Source organism: Dipodomys spectabilis, unplaced genomic scaffold, assembly GCF_019054845.1.
Source record: "Dipodomys spectabilis isolate Male_0828 unplaced genomic scaffold, ASM1905484v1 ptg000096l, whole genome shotgun sequence".
Classification (NCBI taxonomy): Eukaryota; Metazoa; Chordata; class Mammalia; order Rodentia; family Heteromyidae; genus Dipodomys; species Dipodomys spectabilis.
In genome coordinates, this window is record NW_024870773.1 from 12,790,503 (window position 1) to 12,813,049 (window position 22,547).

The 22,547-nt window shown below is 34.8% G+C and overlaps 1 protein-coding gene across 1 annotated transcript in view; it reads right to left on the reverse strand.

Annotated features, from left to right (window-relative positions):
- Positions 1–22,547, reverse strand: part of Malrd1 (MAM and LDL receptor class A domain containing 1) — a 462,193-nt gene that overhangs the window by 146,125 nt on the left and 293,521 nt on the right. Inside the window, exons 30-31 of the mRNA XM_042686149.1 lie at positions 14,132–14,260; positions 7,938–8,099 (exon numbers count right to left, since the gene is read on the reverse strand). Coding sequence (XP_042542083.1) covers positions 7,938–8,099; positions 14,132–14,260 — 291 coding nt within the window. The remainder of the gene's footprint in view (positions 1–7,937; positions 8,100–14,131; positions 14,261–22,547) is intronic.

Genomic DNA, 22,547 nt, shown 5'->3' on the forward strand with positions numbered 1-22,547 from the left:
CCCAAACAAGGGCCCTGAGCTATAGTCATGTATTGAGGATAAAGTAATCAGCATGCTTTGAAGGGAGTACTCAAAAATCTACTGACTCAAGTAGCATTTAGCAGGGAGGATAATACAGTACCCTGTCAGAATGATTGCTGTTTTATCTGTGGTCATCATACTTGTACAAAATATTATATAATTAACCAGATTCAAAACTTTCTCTGTAGTCTTAACCATAATTACATGAACTTTAGAACTCTCAAAAAGAAAATAGATGCTTTCATTAATAGTCCTTAATTATTTCATTGAAAAGGTCAATGGCACATAGATCCTTTCAATAGATCTGTTCAGTGAAAGGAACATTGAATTATTGGAAAAGACATTTCATGTTCGTTTTTCTGAACAATGGATGTGACTCTTCTCATGTTTATTGACGACAGTATCGTACTTATAAGAGAACATTGAAATATAGTATCTAAATAACTTAGGCATTTGTATCTACATACTATTACATAAACCATGGTAGTAAATATGAAAATTGGTTATTTCTCAAAATTTCTTAAGGAAAAGAAATTTTTCTTAAAAACTACTGTCAGGGTAAAATCATTCCATTTAAATGTCTATTCAAACTGGGCACTGGTGGTTCAACCCCTGTAATCCTAGATGCTCAGGAGAATAAGATTTGAGGATCAAGATTCAAAACCATTCTAGGCAGAAAGTTCCATGAGGCTCTTATCTCCAAGTAACCACCAGAAAGCCAGAAGTGGAACTGAAACTCCAGTGGTAGAGCACTGTGAGTAAGAAAATTCAGAGACAGCACCCAGGCACTGAGTTCAAGCCTCAGGACCAGCACCCAAAACAAAACAAATTCTCTTCATTGTAATATTTACTGCAATAAAATATTCATTAATTTAATAGTTTATTGTGAGCAAATTTTATAGATTTTGATATATCCCTAAATTGGAATATTATACTACAATTAAAACTGTGTTGTTAAAACAAGTTTACAATGTTCAAATTTATTTGAAGCACACTACCAAAATTGCTAATCAAACCAAAAGTCTACTCTTTTATAAAAATATGCACATTGCGAAAGATTGGCAGTATATAGAGACAGAAAGATTACTGAAGATACATCACAGTATTGGTATTACAAATTAATTGTTTTTATTGCCTATTATTATTATAAGTATTTTAGGAATCGTATATGGCTTGATAAAACAAAATTGATAAACGTATTGAAGTGAGAAGCCACAGTTTAGACTTTTCCAATGACAAACTATTAATATGTAGCACAAACATCAATGTGCAACCATGGAATTCCTGCTATTGTTTACTTATTCTCTTTTGGTTTTGGATTTATTTACCCCCTCCATAACTCCAAATCATATCATGCTTCCAAATAGTTCATGTTAATTTTTTTAAATTTAAATTATCAAGGTGCTATGCATAGCAGTTACAGTTACATAAGTAAGTTAGTAAGTGCATTTCTTGTCAAACTTGTTACTCCTTCATTTTTTTCTCCCACGTTCCCTCCCCAAGTCCTCCTCCAAGTTATACAGATCATTTCTGGTGATACTCTTGTGACAACAGGGGATAAACCAGAGAGGGCACAAAACACACAAAAGGCAAAAGAAATCATGTAGTACATTTAAAACAACAACAACAAAGTAAAACCTCTTGTGTCCATGTCTTGGAGTCCATTTCACTTGGCATCATCATATATGGTCATATGTAGATAGCTATTGAGCAATTGTGATCCTCTGCTAGGACTATCCTAGATGTATACTAATTATTGCAAATAAGGGAAGCCATAGGGCCTATGTTTCTTTTAGCCTGGCTTGCTTCACTTAATATGATTTTTTCTAAGTCTTTCCATTTCCTTACAAATGGGGCAATGTCATTTTTTCTCATGGAAGCATAGAATTCCATTATAGCTATGGTGAATAATGCTGTGATAAACATAGTTGTGCTGGTAGTTTTAGTATGGCCTTGTTTGTGGTCATCTGGATTTCTGGGTCATAGGGGAGCTCTATGTTTAGTCTTTTGAACAAATTTATACTCCCACCAACAGTGTAGTAGCATTCCCTTTTGGTCACATCCCCTCCAGCATCTGTTGTTATTAGATTTCTTGATTATAGCCATTCTAATGGGTGAGGTGGAATCTCAATGTTGTTTTGATTAGTATTTTTTTTTTTCTTTTTCGGTTATGGGGCCTGAACTCTGGGCCAGGGCGCTGGCCCTCTGCTCTCATCAAGGCTAGCACTCTACCACTTGAGCCACAGCACCACTTCCGGCTTTTTTCTTTTTGCTTATGTGGTGTTGAGGAATCAAACCCAGGGCCTCATGCATGCAAGGCAAGCACTCTACCACTGAGCCACCTTCCCAGCCCCTGAGTAGTATTTCTTTTATGGTCAGAGAAGTTGAGCATTTCTCATGTGTCTATTGGCCATTCTAATTTCCTCTTTAGAGAAGTCTCTCTTTAAGTCTTTCGTCCACTTATTAATAGGGTGGTTGTTTCTTCGATGATTTATTTTTGGAAGATTTAATTTTTTGAGTTCTAAGTATATTTTAGATATGAGGCCCTGTCCGTTTTATGGCTAGTGAAGATCTTCTCACCATCTATGGGCTTTCTATTGATCTTCCTACCTATGTCCTTTGCCATGCAGTTGAATGCAATCCCATCTTCTCCCTTTACTCATTGTTCATAGAAATAGCAATGAATATATTCACACATATGCACAAATACAAGAGCATTAGATGACTTTTGCTTTAGAAAAACTGAACCTCACTGTGCAATCATGATTCCATACAATTTCCACAATAGATTTTTGGAAATCATCAAAAATCCACTGCATGGAACTAAACTCTTTAAAAAAAATTTATTGTAAAGTTGATATACAGAGGGGTAACATTACCTAAATCAGGTAATGAATACATTTCCTTTTGAACAGTGTCACAAACGCTCTTTTCTCTCGCCCAGTTTTTCAACTCTCATCTCTCCTCTCCCCATAAGTTGTATAGTTCATTTCCAACCCAGTGCCTAGTGGGTTTCACTGCTGAATTAGTTCACCCTTTGTCTCACCGTTTCTGTGCTTCCCATTCCCCTCCCCAGTCAGACAGATTTATATACAAGACAAAGAGTACAGAAATCAGTACAGGGACAAAAGAAAAAGGGAATAAAACAGACAAAAAAGGGAAAGAATTAAAAAGAACCACAACACAGTACAATTAAAAACAAAACAAAACAAAAACCCTTTGTTTCCATTTCTTGGAGTTCATTTCGAAAAGCATCATTTTATATGGTCATATATACAAAGTTATGGGGACATGTGGATTTCACAAGTGACCTTTGCTTCTAGATTGTTCTACATTCTCAACTTGTGGAGATTTTGCCACCTATGGTATAGTTGACAATTTTTAAAACATATTCTGACTTCTCTTGACTAACCGGAGACAAAGCTAATAGTTCATGTGCTAAACATCATGACAACTCCTGCCCTTTTATTTTACTACCCCAAATGTCACCAGCACCTAGTTTGAAACTCCTGTCAGGCATAGGATGATTATCTATGGCTGAAAGGGGCACTCTTCCCTTTGATAGATATGGCAATTTACACCTCCCCTTTTGTTCCTAATGATGTTTTCTCTGTGGCCTGCTTTATTTTTTTTTAAATTTTATTGTGAAAATACCGTACAGAGGGGTTACAATTACATGAGCAAGGTAATGAGTACATTTCTTATCAAGCATTGTTGCCTCCTCCTTTGTTTCCCTATCCCGTCCCTTCCCATCCCCCTCCCCCTGTCCCCCCCCCCCCCCCCCCCCCCCGCCCCCGCCGGCCAAAGTTGTAAAGTTCGTTTTTCAACATAACGACTTGTACATTGTTGCAATGGGTCCACCTGTATCCCTAGTTAAAAATTTGTTTTTTTCCCTTCCCCTCCACAAATTATACCAACATCAAATACAATGAAAGCAGGGGTTATAGTGTGGGGGAGGGACATACAAAGCAACGAAGAAATTATCTTATAAATATGTTAGAGACAATCGCAAGAAAGAAAAAAAATTGAATACTTATCTTGGGGTTCATTTCACCTAACATCAACTTATCTGACCGTTTCTGCTTGTCTAAGGCATATACTAGATATTGCAAATAAGGGAAACCATGGGACTTATGTTTCTTTGGGCCTGGCTTACTTCACTTAATAAAATTTTTTCCAAGCCTTTCCATTTCCTAACAAATGGGGCAATGTCATTCTTTCTGATGGAGGCATAGAATTCCATTGTGTATATATACCACATGGCCTGTTTTGACCAGCAATGTCACCCTAACTCAATACCCGGACATGTGCGACCCACAGGCATTCCCAACTTACCTATGCAGCTCTATTCTTTTTTTAACCTTCAACTTCTCAAAAGCTATGGATTTAATTTATTATGTTTGTCCATTATATTTTTCTTCCTCTAGAATGTAAGCAACACACTGCAGCAGTGATTTCTTTCTATTTTATTGACGAATAGACTAGAAAGTGCTTGATATTTGAATAAATGGATAAACAAAGGATCACAAGTGATAGTTTGGTGGACATTTTTTATTCTCCAGTTTTTTTTTTACTATAATGATGCTGAAAAAAATATCCTGACACATACGTCCTTATGTGTTGGTTTTTATTTGTCTATGCAACCAGCATGCTTTCCAAATTTGGTTTAGAAAGTGGTTTTTATAAGTTCCTGCCTCTGAATCATGCATAGTTTATTTGGTTTCTTGAAAGAATTTTATTTATCTTTGCTTCATTTAAGCATTTACTCCATCTGGAATGTATGTCTTTATGTGATACAGAACAGGGATTTAATTTTATGCCCTTGCAGGTGGTAGATATGTCAGCACCATAATAAATAAGGCATCACTTTCCCACAGAGTTAAAATATTCATATTTGTTCTATATAAAAACTACTAATTGGGCTGGAAAGTTAGCTCAGTGGTAGAGTGTTTGCCTTGCATGCATGAGATCCTGGGTTCGATTCCTCAGCACCACATAAGCAGAAAAGGCCGGAAGTGGTGCAGTGGCTCAAGTGGTAGAGTGCTAGGCTTGAGCTGAAGAGCTGAGGGACAGCACCCAGGCCCGAGTTCAGGCACCACAACTCACAAAAAAAAAAAAACAAAAAAAAAAAACAAAAAAAACTACTAATTACTGGTCTCAGTTTCTCAATTCTCGATTCCGCTCAAATAATAATGTACTACACACCAAACTTATATTTTTATAATAAAACAGGATGAAGGGAAAAGGAAAAACAATTAAGAGGGTCAAAAGAAGTAAGATATTCAGTTTGAAGGTGAATTAAAAAATTTGAAACAAGAACAGACACCCCTGTTATAGCTGAACTTCCTGACATAGCCAGCCTGCCTTGAATGTAAAGACAATGGAAGCAATGTGCTCTTTTCGCTAGTCATATAATGGCAAAGCCAATCTTGCATACACTTCCTTCAAAATGTTACTTTAATTTCATCTCACCTTGTTCATTTTTTATTTCATTGTGCCTATAATTCAATTGTTTTGAAAAGTATTGTATTACTCAGAGATCTCCAGAGGAACAGAACTAAGGAAATCTGCACATGTATATTATAAGATTTATTTGTTTGTGCAGTTCTAGAAGCTTCTAAGTAAGTCCACATCTTTTAGAGGGGACTAACAGCACAGAGCTCCATGGAAATGCATGGTAGTTATGTAGCCCAAAGACCATCTATTCAAGAATTCTCCCTTGCTTCAGAGGCTGGTCTATTCCATTCTACTCAGTCCTTCCTCTGGTTGGAGACATTTTAAAGGATAATCTGATTCAGTCAAGGTTTAAATGTTTACCTCATCTAAAAACAAACTCCAGGCGTGATTGAGATATCAAAAACATCTCAGATATATGTATATATTAGACACAGGGCACCAAAAAAAACCATGACATCAGGGGATAAACCAAAGGAAAAGAAAAAGAAAACAGGTGTTATGCTGTGGGGAGAAACATACAAAGCAACAAAGAAATCATCTTATAAATATGATAGAAACAATAGCAAGAAAGAAAAACCATTTGAGTTCTTATCTTGGGGTTCATTTCACCTAACATCAACTTATCTGACCGTTTCTGCTTATCTCAGACATATACTAGATATTGCAAATAAGGGAAACCATGGGACCTATGTTTCTTTGGGCCTGGCTTACTTCACTTCATAGAATTTTTTCCAAGTCTTTCCATTTCTTAACAAATGGGGCAATGTCAGTCTTTCTGATGGAGGCATAGAATTCCACTGTGTATATATACCACATTTTCTTGATCCGTTCATCTACTGAGGGGTATCTGGGTTGGTTCCATATCTTAGCTATGGTAAATAATGCTGCAGTAAACATAGTTGTGCTGGTAGCTTTAGTGTGGTCTTTTTTGTAAACATTAGGGTAAATGCCGAAAAGTGGGATTGCTGGGTCATAGTGGAGCTCAATGTGGAGTCTTTTGAAGAACCTCCATACTAGTTTTCAAAGTGGTTGAACAAGTTTACACTCCCACCAACAATGAACGAAAAAAAAAGAAAGAAAAAAATGATTTCAGTACATTAAAAAAAAACAAAAACAACAAAAAATCCTCTTGTTTCCATATCTTGGAGTTAATTTTGATTAACATCATTTTATATGGTCATATGTACATAGCTATTGAGCTATGTGATTCTCTTCTAAGACTATCTTAAACATATCCTAATTATTACAAATGAAGAAAACCCATGGAGCCTATGTTTCTTTGGGTCTGGCTTATTTCATTTAATATCATTTTTTTCCAAGTCTTTCCATTTCCTAACAAATGGGGCAATGTCATTCTTTCTGATGGAAGCATAGAATTCCCTTGTGTATATATATAGCACATTTATTTGATCCACTCATCTACTGAGGGGCATCTGGGTTGGTTCCATATTTGAACATAGTTGTGCTGGTAGCTTTAGTGTGGCCTTGTTTGTGTTTGTTTGGGAACTGCCCAATGCTGTAATGAACATAGTTGTGCTGGTAGCTTTAGTGTGGCCTTGTTTGTGGTCATTTGGGGACTGCCTAGAAGTGGGATTGCTGGATGATAGGAAGGGGAATAACAAAATGGTGAAACAAAGGTCAAAAGTGAAGCAATGCAACAGCAATACTCACAAGACACTATGTTGGAAATGAACTTTATAATTTATGAGGGGGGCCCAGGGGAAGAAAAAGTGGGAGAAAAATGAGAGAGTGGGTAACAATGTTTGACAAGTCATGTACTCATTGCCTTACTTATATAACTGTAACCCCTCTACACAACACCTTTACAATAAAATTTTAAAAATATCTCAAGCTACTTTTCATTTCTAAAAAAAATTCATTGTTATCTTTTTATGAAATTATTTTCATCCTTCATAAAATTTAGATCTTTAAATGAATAAATAAAGCAAATGTGCTGACTCTCTACAGAATACGTAGCTAAAAGGAAGTGAGGTTACAGGAATACTTCTACTTTGATAATAAAGCCATTACAGATTACTTTAATCTCAAATCACAGAGCAGGAACTAGGATTGTGGAAGATGTTGATGTTCACTCATCTCATCACCACTTACCTTTATTATCCTGGCAGCTACAGGTCAGAGTGACAAGAATGTAATTAGCAGTCAGCTGGCAGTCCATTGTGAAGCAAGAGAACCCTTGTTGTGTATATCTGCCTGATGTGTCCATTCATCTAAATGACCCACCTCTGTTCTAATTGATGGCCAATCACAACTTTAAGGTAATATGAATGAAACCCTATGAGTAATAGACTTCTTTGAGAGAAGATCAGCTCTAGGTCTATTTAGTACTAAAAGATGAAATAAAGGACCAGACTCCATCAGAAGTTCCTGGAACACTCACCCAGACAATTAAAGGAGACTTCTAGCCTTTTGACTTGGCCTTAGAGTATTAGATTTACCTGGCGTATGATCAGGATCTGGACTTGATGCTTCAGTAAGAATTCTGTTTCCAATGGTCCAATCCAAGTCATTCTCAGTGCCTTGAGTAAGACTGCAGGCTGTGGTCCAGTTTCCGGAAGGTGTTTCAAAATTACAGCTTCCTACCGTGTTTGTGTAATGGCCTAGTGAAATAAAAACAATCATGGAAGTTTCAGGAAAAATATATCATATTTCATATTCCACTGTATATTTTGATTTCAAATTTGTATTTGTGCTTTTTAGTTCTTCATGAGTAAGATACATACAATAAAAATTTTGTTCTCATCAGTGATCTTCTATGATGTTATTATCAAAGGATCTGGAAGCAGATCCAGCTTGAATAATGTCATTTATACATTAAGGAATTATCTGAATTGACTAATAATGTTTATAGATGGTAGATAAAACTATATACAAATGAACAATGTAGATAACATTATGATAATAAGGATAATTCAGACAGGGGATGTGGCTTAGATGTGTCTATGCATGAGGACCTGGATTCAATTCCTCGGTACAACATAAATAAAAAGTAAATAAAAATTTAAAAGTAAACAAGAAAAACCCAGAACATTTACTTATTAAAAAAGGATAATTCAGATCAAATAATTAAAAACTTCCATTGTCTAGATGTTCAATGAAATATTTTTCATCAGTCTAATGTTTCAATAACAAACACCACCTGAGAGGCAAAGCCATTTACTAAAGAAAAAGCCTTTGGGGAGAAGCATAAACAGTATCGGACACAAAGCCTTTGAGTACTGTACCAATCACAGGAATATAACATTTCAGAGCTAGTGACTGAATAATGAAAGAAACTCTTAAAAAGTATTGACTAATCATTCATTTGAAATTAAATTATTCTCAAGAAAAAAGAATAGATAAGTGCATATCTACTAGTCATCTCTGAAGAGTTCCATAAGAATATTCTGATATCTAGGCTTTCATTTTTCTTTTACTTTTAGCACAGAAGTCATTATATTTGAGCACACACTGTAAAATCTAGCTACGTTATACAGACAGAATGAATTATCAGGCTATTTAATCATTATGAATCAACTGAAATTGTCACTGACATTTCCTTTCTTTAAAAAAGATTCATGTTAAAGTTTGTGTTATTTTTAACATTTTTTATTCATAACTTTCTCTGAACATCAAATTAACATCATTATATAGAATATTATTCTGAAAAAAGTCTGTTTTTGTTAAAATGGATGTCAAATATGGACAGAGTTTTAATGTTTTTATACAGCGCTTTCTGGGTTTTTTAGTGAATTTTCATAAAACATTAAAGTTTACTTCTTTAGCTTCATTTCCTCTTAACTTTTAATTATGCACATTATTTTCATTCATTCTACGTAACTACCATTCATTTATGTTATGTGTGACTATGTATGGACTCTATATGTCTTTTTGTGCATATCTTGTTAAGATAATACAGAATGTGTAGATTTATGTATATAAATGAGAACTTCAGTTTTATCAGTGTTTAAGCTAAATATAAGCACACACGATTTTACAACACAATATCATTACACAGTTTTCACATGATGTTGCATTCAAATTTGGAACTACTATATTTTTATGTAACTCACTCCACAACACAGCTTAGAAATATATGATATTATCTTTCCCATTCTCTGGGAACTCTGGTCCATTATGTCACATTTGTCATATGACTTTATCTTCAACTTTGAAGACATCTGTACATTCTAGATAGATATTCTTACAGCTCATTCTCTTTCCACTTCAAAATATGTCACTTTTTCTTTTCTGAATAATCTCTGCCTTCATCTCAAATCATCAAAACATCATTATTTATACCCCATAGCTACATTTCTTCAAAGCACACAACTTTTCCTTGTCTTCTAATCCTGCATTCTCTACTCATTTCATTCTTGTAACTCATAGATACAGACAGGTGCTCTGTTCATAGATGACAGATGGATGGATAGATAAATCTATAGATCATAGATAATTTTTTACTTGCTTAAATTTCTCACTCTATAAATCCCCTTTCATATTTTCCCATAGCCTTTTACACTTTTAAACAGATGGTCTGCAAACCTACAACTACAATGAAATTCGGTCTAGCATCTTCAAAAGCTTCTTAAATATTTCATTTGGAATATTCAACTGTCACTTCAAAATCAACAAGCCTCAAATCAATTTATCCTTCATTTCTACAAATGGATCATTTTCTGAGATTACAGTTTAATTTCCCCATATGAATTTTCTTTCTAGGGACTCAAACCTTCAAAGTCATCTTTGATTTCACATTCTTCCTTTCCATTTCTAATTCCTCACTATCCCCTGTAGATGCTTTGTTGAGAACAATCTGAGTTTTCCCTTCTTGTAAGTTTCATAACTATTGCACTGGTCAAACCCCTGGTTTATTTTAAAAGGTTGTCATTAGTGTAGGCTCCATTCGGTCCACCTTACAATTCACATTAAGCATCTTGATAATTGCTTTTGTGTTACTTGTTCTTGCTCAAAGCATTCTGCTCTTCACACCATATGAAAGCATTCTCACAATTTCCTGCCTCAAATACAATAACCTTTACTTTGATGTAAGAATTTTCAGAATGAAATATGTTTCCTTTTAAAATTGTCTCCATTCCAGCCAAATTTTCTGATTACCTCTTAAATGTAAACTGATTTTTAAATTGTATGTTTAGGATTACTTCTCTGACTTAAAAAAGTACTCTCTCTAGCAGTTGATGACTTTTCTCAGTTATTCTTTCCCTGTCTTAAGACAGAACTTCAATTTACTAGAATATTGTTTTTCTGTCACTCAGGTATGTCCTTCAAAGGTGGCTCATGGTTCATGTACTCAGTTGCAGACATGAATCATTCTTTTATATCATCTTTGTTAGATCAAGCCTAGTCTTGGGATACAGCTCCAGAAAACAAGGCTTACCATGGAAATTCTCTTACTGTGCTTTCTAGAAAAAGTGTGCCATACTTATAAAAAATAAGGAAGAAAATACATTTGTTGATGGTCTAGAATTTCAGTTTCAAAGATTAAAAAAACAAAGCCTGAAGATAGAAGGGCATAAAAGAAAGAACCCATACAAATATATAATAATATAATAATAATGATAATAATAAAAAGTTACTGAATTAACCAATTTAGAGTTGCTAAGCTTTGACGTTTCTTGCTACCTGCTCGTCATTTGTAATAGTTTGACGGTAGTTGATACCAAGCAACTAAAAACACAAGTTAAAGAAACTTTGACAGGAATTAATTTATCTCAATTAATAAGGATCTGGAAGTTGCCAGTTTGAGACAGGTGCTGGGGTCCAAATACTCAGTGTTTCTTCTGGCCGTCTTTTCTTTCCCATGATCTTCCATGGTTGCTAGATAACTACACTAGCTCCTCTCAGAATGATGTACACCAGTGCCGTGATTCCATCCCCAAATTTCTACATGAACCTCATGGACCTCTTGTAATTAAATGAAGTTTGGAAAAGATGAATTTTTGCTGGCCCCAATGCTATCAGAATTGAGCATTTTTTTTGTATATGGAAAGGAAAGGAATTAAGCACCCAGCACAAACTGCCAGAATGTTTAAACTGATTTTCTCCTCTAGGTATATTAGTATGACTTCTCCATGCTATTAAGAAAATCAAATCATCTGTGAATAACCAATTCAAAGCTCATCTTTCCAGACCACATTTGGTCTCAGGGTGGTATGGTGGGTAAGACATTTATTTACCAGTAACCAAGTATAACTCTGAAATCCACTACTTCATTTCAACATGTAATTATTATACACGTGGGTCTCTGTAAACAGCTCCTGAACTGCATTTTATTCAATTTAGATGGCTTGGTAAATATCCACCAAAAGAAAGTTAAAGACGTTAATATCTCCTATTTATACACATATATATCAGTATTTTTAAAATGGATGTTATGTTGTTTTTAAAAAATGACTTCAGATTGTGACTTTTGTCACAGTCCCATGAGTGGAAATGAAGAATTGCTAAAACACAAAAAAAACCATGATTCTCTCAATGATATAGTATTTGTCCATAAGGCTATATGATCAGTGGAAAATATTTTCCAAGTTATATTTTAAAAGATATAGCTCCATATGTCATTATGCTTAATTCCTTATGTTCATGCAGTCTTCCTTTATGTGATAACCTAATTCATGATACAGAAATACTAATGTTCTTTCAAGTGAAAAGTAGTTTTCATTACTAATTGGAGAAAGATTTCAGAGATTGTGGGTATGGAGACAGTGCATTGACTGAATAATTATGTATGTCTAAATTGTTAATAGCAGAGGAAGAAGAGCACATTGCCAACTAGAACACAATCTACGTTGAATATAAATTATACAGCCGATAATTTCTTTCCATAAAAACCTGTCTATTTCTGACTTATTATTTTTTGAAAAGAGAACTATCTAATTTAATACCAACCATGCAATCCTGCAACAGGTGGTAACAGATGCAAAAGAAAGTTTTATTTTTGTTATTAGCCAGTAGTGATAATTTAATCATGAAGAATAACTGCATTTCTTTTCTGGTAGTACAAAGAACTATAGTTGACACATTTCAATTAATATAAAAATAATGAAATAGAAAAGGCTAACATAATTCCAGCATGTTGAACAAATATTTCATATAATTCAATATATTCATTTACGTAATATATTATTTAATGCTCATAGGACTCTAGTGGATGGTTATCATTACAACAACTAAAAATGAGGGAAATGAATCTCTGAGAATTTAAATAATTGCCCAATAAGTGGAGGGTCTAGTCAAAATGAAGACTTCGTTTTAATAACCCTAAACTTAATTTGTTTCTTATTTATATACATCCCTAAATATTATTTTGAAAATATTGCCATTTATCATTATACATAGTATATTACTTGTCTGACTGTAAAAATCAGCTCTAATGTTTATAATTCCTTGAGATGTCAGTGTAAAAAAGTGTTGAAATCAATTAGAAGATTAACATATTAATTATATGTGCTATTTAGTGCTCTATATGGATTTGAACCAAATCCATGAAGAGGTTTTAGGAAAAGTAACTTTAATTTGACAACATATTGCTTTCATTTTAATAAATGTAAAGATTTCTTGGAATGATCTATCAAAATTGTGAGTACCACTAACCATATGACTATGTAACTGACTTTAGTTTCTAAAAACCAAAATTGCCCATATACAAATAGCTGAAAGCAAATGAAATCATCTTGCTGTTTTTCCTGGTATCCTTGGAAGGCTAGCTCTTGGAATCCTAACATTAATAGAAACCAGGATGATGGCTGCCTATCTTATTCTCTGTGGCTGACATGTTATGTAAAGCCAAAGTCCCAGGGAATAACTCTGAAGGTGAGAAGTAGAATGCGGGGGGTGGGGGGGAGGGGACAAAAAATAATGCCAAATTCTAAACTTATGAAGCTGTCATGGAAATTACTGTTCACTTCCACCATACGGATTCCAATCATAGCAGCCAATAGCAAACTCCCTGCCTGAATATTCATAGACAACCAAAATGAAATTGTTATTGAGGCCATGAGTATCAGGGGTTGCTTTGCTTGTTTGAAGCAAACTATAACTACAATAGATGGCCTGTGTAGTATCACAATTCCGTAGTAAGGCTAATCAATGAATCATAAAAATTATTTGCATTTAAATATGTCTTGTATTTTTAAATTATATATTTGGTTTATGGATGGCTTTTTAAAATCACTTGAATTAAATCTTGAATTTAAATAAACCAGTAGAGGCATTTCTAGTCCTCAATTCTCTGGCGTTGTAATTCATAAAATGTATTAAACTAGTAGATATTTAATGGAGTCATATTTACCTTCATGTATGAAATAAGACAATTTTGAGAAAAGGAAATCAAAGCTAATGGGAAAATGTAGAGAGAGCTAGCTCAGTTTCTGGCCATTTTAATTCTAGCCCTACGTAATTCTGCATATTTATGTGATGTGATATGTTCATAATATAATTTGCTATAGTTTATAATGGAGTGGGCTTCCAATCAGGTACTTGCATAGAAAGGTTGAGCAAATGTTTGGTGAGTCTGAGTCTCTTCTAGTGTGTGGAGAGAATGTATTTTTTGAGCCATCAGTGTCAATAAGGTTACTCTTCTCATTAGGGGAAAACCTGAGCTAATTGGCTGTATTTGGCCAGATCCACTTACCACAATGAGCTTCATCAGATCTGTCCTGGCAGTCTGGCTTATAGTCACACACAAGGTAGGATGGAATACACTTCTTGTCCTGACACAAAAAATCCGTAGCTTCTGAGCAAATCTCAGAAGTCTCTCCAACTAAAGAAAGCAAAGACAAAAACCAAATCAAGAAGCATTTGAAGACTCCTGTTATAAGATAGATTCCACATTATTAAGTTAGATTAACAGTCACCCAAGATAGATGTCTAAAAAACTATTTTGCCTATCTTTCTGATCCCAAGGAGTAACCATTAATGTTTAATAAACATCCAAACTTCTGACCAAGGTGTTAAGAATCTTTTGTTGCTAGACTGTTCATGTGGCTCAAGGGGTAGCATGCCTGTAGAGCAAGTACTACTTCAAACCCCAGTCCTAGAAATAATAGGTACATGATTTTTTTATGCTTTGTATTCTTTAGTTCTCTCATCCACCATCATAAAATCTTTCTTCAACAAAATCATTTTATTGTAATAATACTGTACAGAGGGGTTAGTTACATGAGTAGATTAATGAGTACATTTCCTATTGAATATTGTTACCACCTCTTTTGTTTTTCCCCTACCATCCCTTCCCTCCCCACCTCCCCAATTCCTCCCTTGCACCCCTCCCCAACCTGTAAAGTTAATTTTCAGCATGGTGTCTTGTACATCTCATTTTTACAATGGGTCAACCTGTATCCTTATTTAAGCATTTTGTTATATCCCTGCCCCTCCCCAAATGATAAAAATGTATATATAAGATGCAGGACACTGGAATCAAATACAGGGAAAACGGGTTATTCTGTGGGGGAAGAACATACAAAAGAAACAAGAGAACCACATAGTGCATTACAAGTATGTTAAAAACAATAGAAAGCAAGAAAAAAACAATTGTGTCCCTGTCTTGGCGGTCATTTCACTTAATATCATCTTACATGGTCATATGTACATAGCTTTTGAGCTTTTTTGCTTGTCCTAGACATGTACTAGTTATTGCAAATAAGGGAAACCATGCATCCCAAAATCTTTAGCAAACTCGTCCTTGGTTATTTAAGATACACAATAACATTTTCAGCATGTATACTATAAGTGGTATTAATTGTACACTATAAATGGTATTAATTGTACCTCCTATTGTTCTATGTTGTCCTTATTGTAGAAGTGGGTAGAGAATTATAAAAAATCAATTATTTGTACAAAATTTTTCTCATATTCAAGTGCATATTTGTCTTTCCTAAAAAGGTAAGGTTCTAAAACCCTTTCAATTTTGACACTATTAATGGTCTTTCATGAGAACAATAGACTGAAATAGTGTACAGTATGGTTCAAATCTTTTATTTAGTGTTTCTTGTCTGTTTTATATGTAGTGAGGTTATCTTAGGATACTGTTATGTAAGTTCCAGTTTATGAGCAAATTTCAGGGCCAAACTGATTAAGTTATTGTTTTCTTCTGAATAAAATAAGTACAAATAAGTCCAATTACAGCATATTACTTTCTACTGAACTTTCTTACATTTGGGTGATGTAGAAAATTTTAATTAATTAGAAAGTATTTTGACGCAGTATTTCAAAAAGATCTCCAGAACTTAAAAGCTTTCCTGTGGACTGAGGATAAGTGTTAAAAATGAAACACAAAGTATGTAGTCTTCACTACTTAATTATTGACAAATAGGACAGCATCAAATCTATCAAAGCTGGGTGATTTTTATTAATTTTTACCAGCCTTAGAAATTGCATCTGATAAGAAAATAGATTGAAGTTTATATATGAGTAAAACAGGTAGGTGAACATTGAATGACTAAAGGTACAGAAACATTGTGACATAGGTTTCTGTAACAAACATTTTATTAGTATCTATTATTTATATCATATATGTATATAATTAAATATTAGATTTTTTCCATCTCTTCTTGATTCTTATTTTTGCCTCTTGGTTTGTATCAATAAAATGGAGTTTTAAAGGTTTCTGTAAAATAACATATGCAATATTAGTAAAATATTTCTTATAGAAAATGTTGAATATTATTGTTTAATGGTACATATCATGATAAGTTCAACACACTGTCAAAAATCATAGTGGGTTTTAAGATATGTGTTCAAGCCAGATGTTGGTGACTCTGTAAGGAGGCTGAGCAGGTAATAAGCCTCTTGCCATTAAAAGCAATAATCGTAAGATGAGACAAAAGGAAACTTTCGGATGCTATGTATGCTTTATAGTGTGATAGTTGTTTCATGAGTGTATATTTATCACCAAACTCATGTAAATGTCATATTAAATAGTTTTTAATATGACAATCATATTTCCAAACAGTAGCTGTAAGAAAAGGAATATGTAGTATTTTTTATTATAGTCACTGATTTTTAGCTTATAGCATGCAACCTAATACACACTCCTAAAGGATAATGCTTAGATAGATAGATAGATAGATAGATAGATAGATAGATAGATAGATAGACAGATAGATAGATAGACAGATATAAAGTCTTGCTATATAATCATATGTGGTCTCACGCTCACTCTAGCCAAAGCTGGCCTTGGACTCAGGATCTTCCTCTTTCAATATTCCAAATTCTGGGATTACTGATATAAACTATTATACTTAGCTCAAAACTTCTACCTTAACAAATATGGTAAGTTTAGGTGAATGAATTTCTTTCTTCCTTCCTTTCTTCCTTCCTTCCTTCCTTCCATCCTTGCTTCTTTCCTTCCTCCCTCCCTCCCTCCTTCCGTTCCTCCCCATTCCTCCCCTCCTTCCTTGCTCCGTTCCTTCCTCTCTTTCTAACTTACTTCTATAAAATCAAAATCTAGAAATGGAATTACATTTTTTTCTTTGAGGAATAGTCGCCCATGATTATATAAAGTAATTTATGACATGAATGAGTCTTTGTTCCATCTAAGTGAAGACTTAGACACCCTAAAAAAAAGCAAGTCAAAAATATATTCACTTTTACATAATGACCATTTACATAAAGAACAAAAAGCTGGCATTTTAAGCAACATCATTTAGAAAGACAATCAGTTGTGTAAAACTAGAATGAGGTTGGGAAAATCATGGTAATGAGGGCAGATTACTGTCTTCCTCTGGCAGAAAACAGAAGCACACGACATGGTTGCAGAAGCAACGATGGAATTTCTAAAGCACAGTTAATGCTCTTATTCTGTATGGAATAACTTAAAGATCAATTAATTATACTGTTAAAGGTACACATTGAAAAATGTGTACGTATAGTGAGTATGCACATCACTATACAAATTATCAGATGCTTTAAAATGTATAGATGCATGGTTCCCACCCAGAGAGAATGAACTGCCCTCAAGTTGGGCTTTAGGCAGAGCCCAGTGTTGAAGTACCCCAAGAGAATTTAAGCCACAGCCAACGTTGAGACTCACAGTGGTGCATTTCATGATAAGCAGTAAACATTTAATTTTTTTTAAGAAGTGGTAAGGAAAGAGGAGAAAGGGATAAAAGCAGAAAAGGGAAGGAAAATGGTTTTTATTATTTGTTTTGCCTCTTCAGAAAAATGCATCTTCTGTGATGGGCTGTGGGCAACCAGCAAGAACTGGGGAATAAAGTTAAGTAAGGAGTGTATTTCTTGGAATAAGCTTTCTGGAGTCCTGGAAAAGCCAGAGATTCAGAGTTTTTCTAATTACCTAAATGTGGACACTGGCTTACACTCACTGACTGCCTTCAGCTAGCCCTGCTTACCTGTCTTCACAAGATCTCCCAGGCACTCTCCAGACTGGAAAATTGCAGTCAGTGCTCAAAAACAGCATATACTGTCCAATTTTCCTTCACTGTGTTTGCGATATGTAGTATGTACTGCAATACCATTCAGTGATCATGTTACCAATCTTAACAGAACATACTAAATATGATCTGGAAATATATTGCTAAAATCAACTATGCAGTGACAAAATTCATATTTTTCTTTTATTTCTTTATCTGTTTTCATTTAATCGTTCCGTTTCCAAGCTTAATCTTGGTATACATTCAAAAGATCTTTTAATACTTAAGGACTATGCTTATATTTAGAGCAATTAAGAGAATGAGAGCCAAATGAATTCCCGAGAGTCCTAGATAATAAGGATAATCACCTAATTCCACATTTTAGTTTCCACCAGAGTGGAACAACTAAGAAAACTCTAATTAGCCATTCAGAAATAAACAACTAAAATTAATTGAGAGTTTCCCTTAGTGCAATAGATTTTTAAAAATAAAAAAAAACAGTTTATGCATAGAAGCAAGTACATATTTTGAAGGAAAAGAAATTAAAAAGACAAAAAAATACTCGAAACACTTATGGTACATTTTTAGGTAAGGGACTTTCGGAAAATGGAACAGAAAAAAACATGGAGCATAATTAAAATCAGGTACAATAGAAATGGCTAATTTAAAGGTAAACCCTGGAACACCTCAGTGATCTGCCCTTAAACTCATTTGCTGAAAACCCAACCCCTAGTATCTCAAGTAGATCCATTTTTGGAATTAAGTACTTTAAAGAGGTAATTATAGTGATCCCCAATTATTCACAAAGGATATCCTAAGATCTATAGTGGATGCCTGAAACTGCACATCTTACAGAGCTATGTTCCTTTCCTATGCATACATTCCTACAATAAGGTTTAATTCGCAAAGTAGGCACAGCAAGAGATAAACAGCCAGAGAACCTTTGCCCTTTATTAAAGAAATGATGTCTCTTTGGTATATACAAGTGGCCAGCTGTTGAGGGGCAGTTATTAAGTAAACTGACATACTGTGGTTGACTGCTAGTAACTGAAGTGGCAATTCAACGACCCTCAATAAGAGTGTCTACTGGAGGGAAATTAAAACAGTACTATTTTATCTACTCTAGCATGAAAAATTTCCACCATATAATGTTAAGAAAAATGAATGGTGATATTTTAAAGAACTTGATAAATTATATTCCCTAAATGTGAAAATCAGGAGAATCTTGATAGAAATGCAGTTAAAAATTTACTACACTACACTCTGAAAACATTACAGGATGGAATAGGAGAAAGCATAGGTCTCCTTGGCACAGGCCAAAATTTTCTTAATAGAGACTCAGAAACACAACAAATCAAAGTAAGGTTGGACAAATGGGATTGCATAAAATTGCAGAGCTTCTGCATGGCAAAGGACATAGCCAGCAAGATCAATAGAAAGCCCATGGATTGGGAGAAGATCTTCACTAGTCATACAACGGACAAGGGTCTCATATCTAAAATATACTTGGAACCATATAGACAGGGAAAACCAATCAATAAATCATCTCAACAGACAGCAGCACGTGGATAAACAGAAATGAGTATTAAGTAGAATTTTGTTTAAAGAGTTCTTAATTGGCATTATGGTTGGTCCTACATACCTGTAAGGTCTCAACATGTGGATCAAGCATGGCTTGAAAATATCTGAAAATAATTTGTGTCTGTATGAATGTGTATGGAATTTATTTTCCTGTCATTATTCCATAAAGAATATACAAAATGATAATTTACATATCATTGCTATTACATTAGGTGTTATAAATAAACTAGAGGTGATTTAAAGTGTACAGGCAGATACGCATAAGTTGTATGTACTGTACACAAATTCTATTTTATATAAGGCACTTTGAGCATCTCTGAAGTTTGGTATTCATGGAAGATCTTAGAATCCATCTCCAGTGAATAATGGGGGATGAATGTACTTATTGAAGTCCTATAATATTTTCATGTTCTTAAATTCATATGTTATCTTTCAGGACCTTGTGGGCCTGCTTTTTAGTACTCACTATAAATGAACTGTATATTCCCCTTTATTTCCCTAGTAATAAAACTTAGTTTTCGGTCAACATATTTTCTACAATTCCTTGCAGTTTGGAATGCTACTAAAGTTCCACTCATATTCCTTATTAGCATAATTGATGGGTAACAGCTTCAAGAAAGCATTTTTATTAAAAAAAGAAGACAGCTGATGTGTGTTCTTGGTTCTTTCTCTACCTTACTACTTCCTGCCAGCTGGAAAGAAGCATCAGTGACTGGAACAAAGCAGTCATCCTGAATTATCATCTCCCCAGAGTATTCCACACACTCATCTCTTCTATTCCTTCTATCACACTCTAGTTCAGCTCAGAAAACCTTCTACTGAAATACTGTATCCTTGCATGTTTCTTTGTAGGAGGGACTGAATTAATTTTTGCTGAATGCATGACGTAATACTCTAAAAATTCATTGTCAATGAGCTGATTGTGGAGTTGGATTCTGAAATAGGCTTTTTATTCCTATGGTGAGGCCAACAGCTGGGGAGATAAATTCCATTGACAAGGTTGATGTTATATTCACAGAGGCCCAAGAAGAAAGGGACACTGCTTCATCTAGGCAGCCACTTTGGAGAAAATCTTAGGGTTGGTCAAGACACAGACAGAAGCAGAGGACTTGTGGCAGCAGCATGTATTTTGGTTTCTGGAAAGGAATTTTGATAGGCTAACCGGAGGTAAGTGGCATGGCACATTGACTAGAGGCGCCATGTTGTGGCTAGCATAGGTGACTAGTGCCCCAGAGTTTGAAAGTTCCATAAAGGTGGTGTATGGCGGTGAGGGCTCTGGATACTTTTTGGTTTGCATACAAAGGAGGAGGCAACAATGCTGGATAAGAAATGTATTCATTACCTTGCTCATGTAACTGTAATCCCTTTGTACAGTATTTTCACAATAAAAACTTAATTGAAAAGAAAAGAAAAGAACACTGAAGAACCAAATGCTTAGTATTTCTAGGAAATATTAGAATATAGGAAGTAAAAGAGATTTTTAATATAATTTATATATCCAGCTTCCTGCCATCTACACAGGCAGGATTCCAGCAGGAATCTTAGCTATCTTGTCTTGTCTTAGGGTATATCGGACCCAAGATATGTCAATCTGATGACTATGATTGAAAACTGTAGCTACATAAAGGCCATCTGCAGTTACCTGCCCTTGCCCTTGAACTCTGTTCAGCCATGCTTTCTATATAGGTATGCTGAATCCGAGGGGAAGAAGGAGAGCAGGGGAGAGAGGGAGAGAGGGATTGACAAAGAGAAAGAGGAAAAGACAGAGAGACAGAAAGACAGAGATAGAGACACAGAGAGAGACCAGCATCCACCAAGGGGAATGAAATAACTTGGCAGAAAGGAAACATTGGCACAGAGACAAGATACACAGAAAGAAATGTGGCCTTAAATTCCCTCTCACTTTTCAATCTCTGTTTTTAATATCTGCCTAAAGCTGTTCTATGTTTTTGATCTTATGTTTCATGATATTCCTTGTATCCTTAAGTAAACTCTCTTTATGTTTAAGGTTACTGGCAATTGGAGTAAACCTCATTAATGTAGAGATTTCTGAGGGGGAAAAAACCCCCCACCAATTTCAACCTAGTGGAAAGAATGCCAAACCACACTTACTTTCTTTTTCTAAGCTTCTTTCTGACCTTTTAATCAACAATTGAAAAAAATCTTCATTCCCCAACTCCTCTGAGACAACTTTCCAGGCAATTCATGTGATTCACTTGGCTGACTTCCTTCAAGAATCCATTGTATATTAAACATCCGTTCCCACTCTTAAATGAGATCATGTATATCTGATTCTAGTCTGGCCTTGGCACCTGCTCATGCTTCAATACATATTCGTTTTCCTTTTATTGTGTAGATATTTATCTAATGAGTACTTTCATAAAATAGTACCATTAAATGGCACCTACTGATATATAAAGGAATAAGGTCAGGATAGCACAGTTGTGAGGATTCTCCTGTGGATTTTCCCACTGCAATGTCTGAGGCACCAAGACTCAGTAGATGGAGACATGTAACAGCCTTGGGAGCCCAAGTGCATCCCACTTTGTTCCTCCCACTGTTTCTTGCTACGTTTCTTCACATGCTGTCTTGGGGAAATGTTCACTGGTTGCATGATTTTCTCCAGTCTTTGGTTATTGGTTGTTTGCCCCCAGTCTCTATCACTCTACAGACTTAAACATTTCTCCACAACTCTTCATCAATGTAACTTTGTTTTCATCTACCTTCCTTTTTTTTTTTTTAACATAAAGTCATATATTTACTGGAGCTTTTCTTTCATTAGAAAATTTGTTTTTATCTGTGTGCTACTACTGAGGCTTAAATTCAGGTATCTACACTCTTGCTTAGCTTTTTCACTCAAGGCCCTACCGTTTGAGCTACACCTTCATTCCTGACTTGTTTTTGCTTGTTAATTGGCAATAAAGACTGAGGTAATTTTCTTTCCTGGCTGGCTTTGAACAGCAGTCTTCAGATCTCAGCCCCTTGACTACCTCAGATTATAAATGTGACTTACCAGCACCCAACACAAAACTTTTGAGATTTAAATTGTGTTAGTGTTAATTAATTAATTACTTACTTAATTAATTTTGTGCTTGTCCT